Source organism: Papio anubis, chromosome 2 (assembly GCF_008728515.1).
Source record: "Papio anubis isolate 15944 chromosome 2, Panubis1.0, whole genome shotgun sequence".
NCBI classification, from domain to species: domain Eukaryota; kingdom Metazoa; phylum Chordata; class Mammalia; order Primates; family Cercopithecidae; genus Papio; species Papio anubis.
Genome location: NC_044977.1, coordinates 42,579,749 through 42,594,064, shown reverse-complemented (window position 1 = coordinate 42,594,064; position 14,316 = coordinate 42,579,749). Strand labels below are relative to the sequence as shown.

The following is a 14,316-nucleotide window of genomic DNA, read 5'->3' as shown; positions in this document are numbered from 1 at the left end:
TTTGAGCAGGGGCTTCTGCTTGACTGCATGGGAACCATGAGCTGCATGCACTCCACTGACACATGCTTAACAGTGGTTAACATCATGTAAAAAATACAATAACTGCTTAGATTTTCAATAAAAAGAATAACATGACCAAAATGAAGTTTAAAACTTATGTTTCACCTGCGTTCAGTTTTATTTACTCATTTTTACATTTTTATTATTTTTATTTTTTCTTTAAAAGGAATAAGTTGTGTAAAGGAGGTGAAATGCTTTATATACTGCTGCTTTCAGTTTTAATCCCTCTAAACCATATTTTGAAATATAAATGTCATCAAATAACTCTCTGATGTACAATTCTTCAGAGTGTGGCCTTTGCCTACAATATGGTGAACCTCAAACCCTTCAGCCCTGCTTAGAAGGTTTGCGTGGGGCTTGCTTTCCTCTCTAGCTTCACCTACTACTGCTCTCACCAGATCTAAGCCACTCTGGGCTTGAACGTACCAGGGTGTCTCCCTTCACGGGGCTTCTCCTTTAAGTTTCTTCTCTATAGTGTAATCTTCCTGCCTACTGTATTTAACCATCATTCTCTCATTCCTCAGACTCTGATTTAGATGCTGCATCTCCAGGAAGCTCTACTTCACCTCCAAAATCTGGGTTAGGTGCTCCTTTCCGAGCTCTCAGAGCAATTGTAGGCCTTTGGTTTATAATACTCACTGTTCTATTTTGTAACTGTTGACCTGTCTGTATCATTCAGGACACTGTAAGTTCTGTTACACCAGGAACCATGCCTATCTCAGTGACTCACATAGTGACAGATACATAGGCGTTCAAAACATGTTTGTGAAATTGATAAGTGAACAAAGAAGTTAAAACAAGGTTCAGTATAATTGGGTCCCTTATCATTCCAGTCTCATTTTCTGCCACTTGTTACCTATACCCAAACACAAACATTTATACCACTCCAGCCATACTCAATTACTTGCAGTTCCCTAGACATATTGAGCTCTCTCATACCTTCCCTGCCTTTGCAGTTACTGTTCCCTCTGTATGGAATACACTAACCACTCAAACACTTGGTGAACTCCTACAAAATTCTTAACTTTAATTATTACATTCTTGTTGAAGCGTATCCTCCCCCTCAACTTCCCTACAAACCCAGGTAAGTTAGGTCTCCCAACCTCTGAATATCTTTATTTGTATTATAATTGTCTCATTGTTGACCTTACCAATTCCTAGTGCTTAGCACAGTGCTTGGCATATAGTAAACACCTACAAAAAGTTTTCTGAATGCAGAGGAAATAATAAACAGGCATATGGAGAGAGGGGCTATATCTATGAAAATCTGTAGGAGATTATACTATAAGAGTGGACCAGGGCTCGACTCTAGAAATAAAATAATTCAAAGAGAATATTTTAGAAAGGTCAGCATCCCTGAATAACAGACTAAACATACAGAGAGTAGGAAATGAGGATAAACTGTAGATGATCAAGGTAAATAAGGTTACAGAACATGGCCAATAATGGAGAAACTACAAGGGAGAAAATGGGCTTAACATCTACCAACAGATAGATGTTTAACAAATGGTTATTGTCAATCACGACGTTTTCTATCCTGATATCTACAGAGGACACAGAAAATGTGTTATACAGTGCTTAACTGCAAATAGATAAAAAGACTAAATTAAGAAATACCCCTCCATGTGGCAATAATAAATTTAAAATTTAACTTCCCAGGAAGAGTGCTAAGTTTTAATTAAGCATCTCTATATCATATGATAAGGAATGCACAGTGTATGTAAGTTTACATATTAGTCCTCTCAAGTATTTCATATGAAGGTGTCTGGTATACAAAACGTAGAGTGAAGATGATTGAGATAAAAGACAAAGTATAATAAGAAGAAAATAAACTTCAAATTACCTGCATATAACACAGCCTCTATGCGATCTTTAATATGTGCCCTGCTGCTCTCTGCAGCGAGAAGAGGTGATGTCCCATTGGGAGCTGGAACAACAAGTGGTCCAACTAAAAATGCACATGCTCCCCCAAGATAACTGAGCATTGATGCAATAGCTGTGGCTGTGGCCCTTTCATCTGCAGAAAACCACGTCGTGGAGAGAAATGGTGCTGCATTCATTACAGTTGGACCTGCCAATCCATTTAACATCTGTCCTCCATGAATTAATCTGGAATTTAAAAATTAAAAGGCTGTGAGGTATTTGAAACAGGCATTTTCTAAGACAAAAAGAAATGAGCCAAACAGCAGTTTTTAACTATGTCAATAAGTATACATATCTGTAAAGAATATGACATGCCTAAAAGACATGTTGATTTACCTTCTAAAAAAGGTATGCTGACTCCCTATGAGGGAGATCAAACATAGTAATAGTTACTATTTATTCATTTCACAAATATTTACTGTCACCTATGATTTGTGCCACACATCAAACTAAGTACTTCTTGTAAGTACTTAGAACCTTGCTTCATTTAGTTGTTATAACAACACTAAGTGGTAGCTATTATGATCCCCATTTACTGAGATGAAAAATCCTAGGTTCAGAAAGATTAAGAAACTTGCCCAAGTGCTGACAGGCAGAGCTGAAATTTAGATCCAGGTCTGATTCCAAAATCCATACTCCTTCTACTAGACTGCCACTCATTAACAGACCTACTAAGTGCCACCAGCCTTACAGTTGAGCTCAACATTTCATACCCACTCTTTGCCAAATGGTGGAAATACAAAAAATGAAAGAGTCATTGAAGTATCTTCTAATAGAAAAGGTCATTGAGGAACTGGAGGACCTGGGTTCCAGCTGAGCTCAGAGCTAGCCCTGAACAATACCTAACTTTGTGGGGTTCCATTTCTTCCTCGTGAAATGAGGAGATCAGTTTAAGTTGAATATGCATTTACGGAGCATCTGTTAGGTTAGGGTACTGTAATGACAGGATCACTAAGTCCCTTCCAGTTCTCACACTCTGATTCTGACTTAAATTGTAAGGATTAATGAAAAGTAGTTTCCTTTTTTCCATTCCATTTGTTCTCTTGCTGACCTTTTCCCAATATTCTACTTAGCATTCCTGTTCCTTGTTGACCAACTCTTTTCTCCCATTGCTCCCCCACCCCCAATATACACGTTCACATTTAAGAGCTGCCTTGAAGTAGAAAAGAGGCCAGAAGTCCAAAGAAAGCACAGGCAAGAAAGGGAGACATGTCAACCTCTCTTGCCCTGGAGGTAGAGGAAAGGGAAGGGACAGTACATGTGACATTTTCATGATATGAACTCATCTTTTTCTTCCGCTTGTTTTGCTTTCTAAGCACTATGTTTGTCTCAAATCCTCTTTTTTTTAACTGCCATCTTAAGCCAGTTAGAGAAAAAAAAGTTTTCTGAACGCAGAAGAGAAAAATAAGCACATGGGGAGAGGAAGTGTCCTAATGTAGAAACACAAGAGTGGGAAGTGAAATATGTGAATTAGGGCTGCCCATAGCTTCACAATGTTGGAAAAATTACATGAAGGCAACATAGCTCCAAGTGTCATTGATATTACTAAATTTAAAAAACTCAATTTAAAATTGAGTTTAAAAATCTCCCTGTGTAAGGGGAATTATTTTCTAGATGACAGAAACAATTTAAACTGTTTACTTCCTCCAAAAGCCAGTGGAACCCAAGCTGTCCCACAGCAGTTTTATTATAGAAATGTTCCAGCAATAACATCATTAAGTGGTTTTAATCATTACCTGTGATGGCACAACAAAGAGACAATGTGTGACGGTTCATAAAGTAACTGCTTTGATACTTGATACTTTTTATGAGGTATTAGACTCATGTCAACTAGAAGAAGGCTTGGAATGAGTAAACTTTACTATGTCTAAAAATGTTAAGGGTAGAACAAGAACATGGAAGAAATAAATAAAAAACAAACAAACAAAAAGACTGATAAGAAAGCAGGACTCCTGGCTGGGTACAGTGGCTTATGCCTGTAACCCTAGCATTTTGGGAGGCCGAGGTGGGTGGATCACTTGAGGCCAGGAGTTCAAGACCAGCCTGGCCAACATGACAAAACCCCACCTCCTCTAAAAATACACAAATTAGCTGGGCGTGGTGACGCATGCCTGTAATCCCAGCTATTCAGGAGGCTGAGGCATGAGAATCGCTTGAGCCTGGGAGGCAGAGGTCGCACTAAGCCAAGATTGTGCCACTGCACTACAGCCTGGGCAACAGAGCGAGACTTTGTCTCAAAAAAAAAAAAAGAAAAAAGAAAAAAAAGAGAAAAAAAGGAAAGGAAAGGAGAGGAGAGGAGAGGAAAGGAAGGAAGAAAGGGAGGGAGGGAGGAAGGGAAGGGGAGAAGGAAAGGAGGAAGGGAGGGAGAGAAGGGAAAGAAAGAAAGAAAAGAGAAAGGAAGGAAGGGAAAAAACGAAAAGAAAGAAAAGAAGGAAAAGGGAAAGAAAGAAAAAGAAAGAAAGAAAGAAAAAGAAAGAAAGAAAGAAAGAAAGAAAAAGAAAGAAAGAAAGAAAGAAAGAAAGAAAAAGAAAGAAAGAGAGAGAAGCTCCTCATAGTTAAGGAATAAAACTCAAATTATTCCCATGGCTGAACTCTTTGATACTTCTCAGTGGAATCACAAATAGACTATATCCAAGCAGCAAACCTAAGAGTCAGAGAATGTGTGAGTTTCAGATAATGTAAGGGCCATCCAAGTCCGGTTTACTCGACTCTTAGACCAGAACATTTCTCACTAAGACACAGTATGTGTTAAAATAGTATCCAAAGAAGGAATAGCACCAGGGACACTTCAGATGGGTTCTTGATTTAAAGGTCCTTGAACTTGGGAGGCCAATCTAGGGCATATAGGTTATAGTTAAAAATCATCTCAGGAATTAAAACAAGCTTATGTGGTGTTGTAAAGTTACTCCAATTTTAGATAATTACATGCTTTTGCATTAAAAGTCATCATACACCACTCTTCATAAACAAGCTCAGTAGGAGAACTAGTTAGCCTCTGAATTCATGAGAAACCTGGAAGGGAAACCCAGTCCCACTCCTCCCAGCACTTTGTAGTTTTCCAGAACTCAGTCCTGCTCCTTCTGACACTTCTATCCTAGCACCCCTCAGGGTTCAGCAGCTTCTAATGTGTTATAACTGGTCATAAGCACTGTTGTACTGGGGACTGTGATGTTACAGTAATCTGTAGTATCAAGATTTTCATGTTTGCCTGACACTATTTTCTACCACCTACCATTAACAAACCCCATTTTATGAAATAAATTCATAAAAAGATATTTAAAAATAAAATTCTGCTTTATATATTAAGTCTAATTTTTCCATTTAATAGGAATGCAAAATTAGAGATACATTTTTTTCTGGAAAAATACTGACCCTAAGACATCATAAAATCACATGAACATTACCATAACCTCTTTAAAATGATAATAAAGGAAATAATATAATTATAAAATGTTAACTATGCATTTATTACTGAAGTCAACAAACATATACTGAGTAGTCACCATGTGTTGGGTAGGCACTGTGATAGGCAAATGAGAATGTAAAATTAAAAAGCTAAAGCCCTTGCCCTTAAGAATCCCTAAAAAGCAGGTGAAGTGTCACTTACCAGCACTGTAGCAGGAATATAAAGAAAAAGAAGGCAATGGTTTGGCCTGCTCCTATGCTTATGTTGCCTATGACAAGAATACAGACAGAGGTCTCTGCATGTCCTTCTTCTCTTCTGACCTCTGGCCCTGGTCTATATATCAGGGCTTTGCATATATACATGTGGAGCTGAAGGTCCAAACTCCATCTAAGCTCCATCTACCCCCTCCAAATAGCTGCCCCTTAGCTATCCCTTAGGCCTAGGAAGTACACAGCAGGGATGCAGCCTACTCTTGGAAGAGCAGGCCTGGGAAAGAGGCTTGTTGTAAGGACTGTTTTTGGGGTCTTGTGTAGCTAGTGCTTAAGATTAGAGGGTGGAGGCCAGGGTGTGCACATCCCCTTGGCCCTATGAAATCCTTAGCCCCACATGGAAGGGCAAGGCTGAAAGCCAGAATGGGACACCCTCAGGCATGAAGTCCAGGACAGGGACTCTATGGCATGGTTTAAAGTGGTACTGGCAACACAGTGGGGAGGTGGAGGACGGATGGTCTGGCGAACCGTCAAGGTAATATAATAGATACGGCCAGGCGAGGGGGTGGACACTGGTGAGGAGGGCACCCACAACTCTGTACAAACATCCAATATGTGGCTATTATAGGCTGGAAGCTAAGAAAAGCAGTCTGAGCTGAGAAATACAAGTTGGAGGTGGATTTGGTTGGGGAACAAACACTGGAGAATAACAATATTTTAAAAATAGAGGAATGGGAGTCGAGCAAGACGATTGAGAAGGAGCCATTATAAGGCAGAAAAAAAGTAAAAGAGGAAAGACTGGTATCACAGCAACTAAGGAGAGATGAATTCCAAGAACATAAGAGTAAGTGGTCAACAACATCACATCAAAAGAAAGATCGTTTCTAATAACTAAAATGTAACCACTGGATTCAGCAAAGAGGAGGTCATTTGCAGTCTGAGGAGAAGCAGTTTCAGCGGAGTGTTCAGCATGGAAGTCAGACTCATGAGGAAACAGAAATCTAGATTTAGACTATTTCTAGAAGAAACAGATGTAGGAATAAAAATTAGGTATATAAGCTTAGCAAAGTGAACTCAAAAGAAAAAACATCCAGCTTAAATGAACAGTCTGAACTAAAAAGTCTCAACACTTTCACATATTAAAAGATAAAATGCAACTCACGATTATCCTAGTGCTTTCTAAGCACTTACGAAAGAAGCTGGCTTTCAGAAACTAATACCTATTGATCTGGGCTGACTATTAAAAATGACAAAGAAAAACAAAAGAGGAGTGATTCACAATCTTCAGTACAGTGAAGTCAACCACACAGTTTAATATTAATTGTTTATGTCATCATTACATGCCTCAGTTTTGTTTTACCATGTAATAGTTAAGGTCCTTGTAGGTCAGGATCATGGCTGCAGTCCCCACAGGCCTCACTCCCATAGCACTAAGGCAGTGTGGATGCTCTCGGGAACTCACAGACTGAGCTCAGCACAGGGACATGCAGTCACTGAAACACACAACTAAACTGCGTTTCCAAAACCACACAAAGTTATCCAAATGCACACGTCAGATCAGTTCTGTTGATACATTTTAACAAGTTTAAATTCAGTAATAACAAAAAAAAAGATGACTAAGAAATATTCTCAAAATAAAGCTTTAAAAAGAAAGATGCTTTAGGGTGTTTTAAAAGCAAGGCCAACGTGACATGACTGTCTCAAGCACAGTGGACTTGGGAAGGGTGGGCAGAAGTTAGGAGTATGAAGAGGCAGCTTCGTCTTCTGGGCGATAAGCTCTGGAGCAGAAAGGCAGTTGTCCGGAAATGGACTTGTTAGTTTACGGGCTCTGACTCTGGCTTCCTTACCTGAAACTCCACATCTGAAGAAAGCAGGTGCATCCTCACAGTTAATGGACTGCATTTCTCTTGCACCTCTGCAGGAGAAGCTGGGAGAGATCTGTCAGGAGGCAGATGTGTTGCCTCCTCCTATAGCCCAGTCTCCTCATACTGACTCCTTAACTCTCTCCCGTTTCTCCATCCACCTCCCAACCCACGGCCCCCAACTCCCTTTTCTTCCCTCCTCTCTGAAGTCTTTTTCCTTTTCCCTTTTCTCCTTACCTAGCCTCTGTCTTCTTCTGGAGCCTGGCTCATCCTATCCCCACAAGCCAGATGGAAAAGTAGATGAGGGAGAGTGTATTAGTCCATTCTTATGCTGCTGATAAAGATATACCGGAGACTGGGTAATTTATAAAGAAAAACAGGTTTAATGGACTCAGAGATCCACATGGCTGGGAGGCCTCAGAATCATGGTGGAAAGCGAAGGAGGAATAAAGGCATGTCTTATATGGCGGCAAGCGAGACAGTGTGTGCAGGAGAACTGCCCTTTATAAAATCATCAGATCTCACGAGACTCACTCACTATCACAAGAACAGCAGCATGGGGGTAACCACCCCCAGGATTCAATTACCTCCCACCAAGTCTCTCCCACAACACATAGGGATTATAGGAACTACAGGTCAAGATGAGATTTGGGTGGGGGCACAGTTAAACCATATCAGAGGGGAACTTCTCCTGCATTGGCAGAGCAGGGATGGTGGAGACGAGGGAGGGAGACCTGGGGCTGCCCACTAGCATCAGCACTGCCGAGACTGCTAGCCTGTGGCAGGACTAGGAGAAGACCCAGCTAGGCTCAGCTCCGGGTGCGCTGCAGAGTCCCACTGCCCTCAATTAGTGCTCCTGCCCACAGAGGACAACGCCTGCAGGGGCGCGTGGGACAGCGCTGGTGCACAGCTGCATTTCTTTTCATATTATTCAACTGACTGTAGCTTTTCACACAAATGCCAATAGCTGAAGTGCAAACTGAGGATCTACAGTCCAGGTCCTCTAATGTACTTGACATTGTAGCTTGCATTTAATACTCTGGTATCCTAACCTTTTGCTTTCTGATATCCTGGAAGAAATACCTACGATTCCTAAATTATCTCTACTTAAATAATGTGATGTTTTAGAACTAAAATCTTTAGAGTTTATAACCCAACCCCTTCCAGAAAGTTAATAACACATGTAAAATCACATTTCTAATTTTATAACTTTCCTTTCTCTAAAAAGTATGGCGGAGGGGGGGGGGGGGGGGGGGGGGGGGGGGGGGGGGGGGAGAGCTCCAGTCATACAACTAGCTAGTGGCTCAGCCAGAACTAGAAATCAAAATTATAGCTAATTTCATCAGTCCACAAATCTCTGCTCTCTCACATGATCCCATTCTGAAGGTTCTCTGTTAATAAAAAAAAAATTACTGATTGTTAAGAAAATCCAATGTTCTTAAATCCAAAGGCACACAGTACAGAATATTTTTATTCTGTTCATAAACCTACTTTATAAACCTCTAGTTTATTATGACTAACATTGATGCTAACATTAAAGTTGGCTTTTTAGAAATCTGGCAGACACTTCCTCAGTGCTATTCCAGTATTCAGAATTTAAATTCTATATATTTTTAATATGAAGTAATTTAGAATACATAAAAATACCTCCAAAACTCAATATGTCAATAGTTCAGAAACTTTCTCCCAATTCCTAATTATGCCATATCAAAATAAACTCTTAGGTCATATTCTTTAAAAAAAAAAAGTCTTTAAAAAAAAGTCATGTTTATAGGATTTTTTTGATGTTGAAAATGGCAAAAGTGCTGGAAATAGTTTTCCTTTACTTAGCCCAAGAAAAGGTGGGCAATAAAAAGGGTTTGAAATGTTATGAATTACCTACAGGAAAAAGGAAGATAGGAAAAGAGAAATAGACGTGGTGGTGGAAAAGTAATGAGCCTTCCAAAAACTTTGGTATCACAGCCTGTTTTCTTCCATAAAAATCTATTTTATTTTTGTATCCTTTACTAATTTTGGTCAATAATGATTCAATTAAAAATACCTACTGAGTATCTGCTATGGTCAAGGCACCTGCAGCTAGGCACTAAAGGGAATATGAAGATGAGTATTACAGTCTTGGCCCTAAAGAAGCTTTTAATATCTTATCAAATACCAGCTATAGAAAATACATTAAAAACACAGTGAAAATAATATTAGATTAGCTATCACGGGGCTTAGCTTCTAGTCTTAGCTAAATTAATTAACCATATAATCTTTAGAAAATCACATTCTCTTTCTGTTTCAATTTCTCCAAAGATACTTTCTGTCTCACAGGATTTTTTTTTTTTTTTTTAGGCAGGGTCTTGCTCTGTCTCCCAGGCTGGACTGCAGTGGTGTGAAGGCAGCTCACTGCAGCCTCGACCTCCAGGCTCAAGTGATCCTCCCACTTCAGCCTCTCAAGTAGCTGGGATGAAAGGCACGTACTACCACACCTGACTAATTTTTAAATTTTTTGTAAAGACAGGGTCTTGCTATGTTACCCAGGCCAGTCCTCCTGGCCTCAAGTGATCCTCCTGCTTTGGCCTCCCAAAGTGCTAGGATTACAGGCATTAGCCACCGAGGCTGGCCTCTCACAAGGTTTTTTTTTTTTGTGAGATGGAATCTCACTCACTCTGTTGCCCAGCTGGAGTGCAGTGGTGTGATTTCAGCTCACTGCAACCTCTGTCTCCTGCGTTCAGATTATTCTCCTGCCTCACCTCCTGAGTAGCTGGGACTACAGGCACATGCCACCACACCCGACTAATTTTTGTATTTTTAGTACAGATGGGGTTTCACCATGTTAGCCAGCTGCTCTTGAACTCCTGGCCTCAAGCAATCTGCCCACCTCAACCTTCCAAAGTGCTGAGATTACAAGTGTGAGCCACCAAGCCCAGTTTCTCTCACAATATTTTTATTAAGATCATATACAACAATCTCTCAGCAATGCAAAGGGGAAAAATGGCCTTAGTACTGGTCTGAGAGAGGTCTACTTCCCCTCATTTTGTTTCATTCCTTGTTTCTTGTCACATAACTTTTATTTTGCCTTTTTGTTTAAAAGTATATATTAATACACATTCATAGTAGAAAATTTTGAAAAGAAATGCATAAAGAAGAAAAAAAATCATCTATAAACTGAATACCCCAAGTCAGACAACCACTACTAATATTTTGATTTTCCAGTCTTTTCTTCTTTCAGTTTTTTCCCTAATGCATCTCTCTCATGCTCTCGATCAATCAATACTTAATCATACATAGGTAACCACAGATATCATACTGAATATACAGCTTATGCACTGAATCATTTTATAGTCTATCAAGCGTTTTCTCATTTCATTATTCTTTATAATAACTGTTAATGGTTTGTGATATTGTATTATACAGATATATAAAATCTCATTTAACCATTTTCCTAATGTTGGATAGTTGTTTCCAACAACTTATTTGTGAATACTAATAAAGCTGGCGTGAAAATCTTTGTATGTGAATATTAGCTACTTTCCAAATTATTTCTTTAGGGTAAGTTAAAATGTATGAACACTCTAGATCTTAGGAAATATACTCGCAAACTGTTTTTCAGGAGGGTTAGTAGTAATTTACATTCCCATCAGTAGTAGCTGACGGTGTCCGCTTCATCAGCATAGAGTATCATTATTTAAAAATACAAGCACACTGGGCAAGGTGGTGCACACCTGTAATCCCAGCACTTTGGGAAGCCAGGGCAGGTGGATCGTTTGAGCTCAGCCTGGGCAATATAGTGAAACCCTGTCTTCACAAAAAATAAAAAAATTAGCTGAGTATGGTGGCACATGCCTATAGTTTCAGGTACTTGTGAAGCTCAGGTAGGAGGACTGCTTGAGCCCAGGAGATCAAGGCTGCAGTGAGCCACAATTGCCTGGGCAACAGAATGAGACCCTGTCTCAAACAAACAAACAAACAAACAAAAAATAAATAATACACATACACACACACATACACACAAACACACACACACACTCTCACACACACACACACACACGTAAAACTTGGTGATTAGTTTCCTATTCCTGTTATAACAAATTACCACAAACTTAGTGGTTAAAATGATACAAATGCATCATCTTACAGTTCTATAAATCAGAAGTCCAACATGGGACTCCAGGGCTAAAATCAAGGTGTTCGCAGGGCTGGGCTCCTTTCGAAAGGCTCTGGAAGAGAATCTGTTTCCCTGCCTTTTCCAGTTTGTAGTGGCCGCCTGCATTTGTTGGCTTAAGGCCCCCTTGCTCTGTTTTCAAAAGCAGCAACTGCAGTTGCTGGAAAAGGCAAGGAAACGTTCCTCCGACTTCTTCTTCCTCGCATCTATCAGCCTTTCTCTTTATGATTTTCCTTTATTTTCATGTTCGAAAAAAATATCTTTCCCATGTGGAGATCAAATAAATAGCCCCATATATTGTTTCTCAGCTAAATATGTAACCATTTCATTTATTTGAATTTATTTTGATACATCATATGACACGAGGATACAAAATGGTCTTTTCCTTCCAAATAGGTAGCCAATTTGCTTGTGGCAGAGATGATTAACTATTACCCCAGTGTCATTCTGTTTTCCTTCTAGTTACAGAGGACCTTAAGTTTTTGCAGTAGTAAAAGTGCCCCTCACAGCTAGCTGGGGCCTTGTTATTACTAAGTTCAGGCCAATGAGACTAGAGCAGGAAGACCTCAAGGTCACCTCCATGAAGAATGAAGACAACTGCTTTCCTGTACTCTGCTTCTTCCTGTGGGGTGCAATGTGACTACTGTGCTGATGAACTGGCTGTTTACTATACTGTCAAGGTCATCTACCCGGGGAGAAGGTAGCAAGACAGAGGGGACCCAGGTCCCTAGACGACCTTGTAGATCAGAACTGCTACCTGCCCTGGCCCACCTGCTTACTCTGGACTATTAAATAAGAAAGAAATACCGTCTTCTTTGAGCCACGCTATTTTGATATCTCTTCATTACAGCAACTTAACTTGTCCTCCAATTGAGAAATTAGCTCAAGAATTGGGGTGCTGCATTCACAAAGGCACAAGATATTGGCACTGACTTAGTGGTCAGGCTATAGGCAGAAAAGGCAGGTGACCTGTGGCAGCAGCAATACCACTGCTTGTGATGACCTGGGATTGGCTGGAAAAAAATCAGAACATTACTCTGTGTTTCCTGCCCCTTACTGAGTTTAGGATGGCACAAGAGAGATATAAAGAATTAGCTGGTTTGCAAGCAGAGATGGAACGGACAAGAGCTCTGCTAAGACAGTTTCTCTGCCCGAGGCCTGCAATATAAATTTAATGAGAATCCAGAAATTTGAAGCCTCAGGTTGCTTCTGAATCCAAACGGCAGGAAATAAAATGTGCTTCGGAGCCAGTCTAGCAGCAAAAATTAGGTTAAGGGTGTTATGTTTCTTCCCAGGCCTACTTTTTTCAGATGGCATCAGGTAAGGCTACCACTAAATTGAGAAAATCTGCGATGGGTACCCAAGTTGGTAAAGGAAAGAGGAGATTCAACAGGTATAAGAACCATTAGCAGAAGGAGAAATATTTTGGCATGGCTACAGTTCATGGAACCTACCTGATGTAAATAGACCAAAAGACTACTAAGCATATGAGGGAAGCGTATTGCCAAGATACTACAAAACACTTCTACCAAGGTTTAAGACTGCTTGATCCCTAAAGTAATCTTCAGGTTCCCAAATCAGCATCAAGCAGAAGGTGAAATGTCCAACAACCACTTCAGGTGTGGTCACTGGGGATAATGGACAAAAAAGAGCCTTCCAGAGGACAAAGCCAAAAGCCACAAACAATAATCAAAGACATTACTCTCAGAGAGCCACAAAGATCTGATAGAGCCCAGAGATTCTGGATTCTGAGCTGGATACACTAATTGGACAGGACTTCGAGTCTTCTCCATTGAGGAAGGATGAATGTGTTCTCTGCATGGAAGAGGGGAGTGCATGGACATATGGAGGCATCTGACAGCAGAGACTCCTAACTGTTTCCGCCTATTTATTCTCCCTTTCTTTGTTTTGGTATAGCATCCTTGAGTTTAACTACATTCACTGCTGCTGAGCTGCTTTTCCAATCTCTCTTCCAGATCCACGTGGCCAAGTTTTAAGTCTGCAACCAATGAGATATGGCTAGAAATGACAAAAACAGGCTGGGCGTGGGGCCCACATCTGTAATCCCAGTACTTTGAGAGGCTGAGGCAGGCAGATTACTTGAGGCCAGGAGTTCAAGACAAGCCTGGCCAACATAATGCAATGCCATCTCTACTAAAAATATAAAAATTAGCAGGGCGTAGTGGCAGGTGCCTGTAATCCTAGTTACTTAGGAGGCTGAGGCAGGAGAATTGCTTGAACCGGGGAAGTGGAAGTTGCAGTGAGCCAAGATCACGCCACTGCACTCCAGCTTGGGTGACAGAGTGAGACTCTGTCTCAAAAAAAAAAAAAGAAGATGTGGTCACCTGCCTTGGATATCCCACTTCCCCTCCTGTGGGCTGGAATGACAGCCAGATACAGACAATAATATCACCCTAGGAGATGCTGGAGCAACAACAGAGAAGGGACTTAGGTCCTGGAAGACCTTTCAAAACAAAGCTGCCTACTTCCCTTGAATAGTCCACTATCGTTTGGACCAGGGGTGTCCAATCTTTCAGATTCCCTGGGCCACACTGGAAGAAGAAGAACTGTCTTGGGCCACACGTACAATATACTAACACCAATGACAGCTGATGAGCTAAAAGAAAAAAAAAATTACACAAAAAAACTCATAATGTTTTAAGAAAGTTTACAAATTTGTTTTGGGCCACATTCAAAGCCATCCTGGGC

General features: G+C 40.4%; 1 protein-coding gene across 3 annotated transcripts in view; it reads right to left on the bottom strand.

Annotated features, from left to right (window-relative positions):
* Positions 1–14,316, bottom strand: part of SLC49A4 (solute carrier family 49 member 4) — an 84,706-nt gene that overhangs the window by 50,838 nt on the left and 19,552 nt on the right. For all 3 annotated transcript variants that reach the window (XR_002520297.2, XM_021934121.2, XM_021934123.2), the window contains exon 3: positions 1,904–2,169. Coding sequence is in view for 2 of the 3 variants with exons in the window: in XM_021934121.2 (XP_021789813.1) it covers positions 1,904–2,169 (266 nt within the window). In the remaining variant the exon portion in view is untranslated. The remainder of the gene's footprint in view (positions 1–1,903; positions 2,170–14,316) is intronic.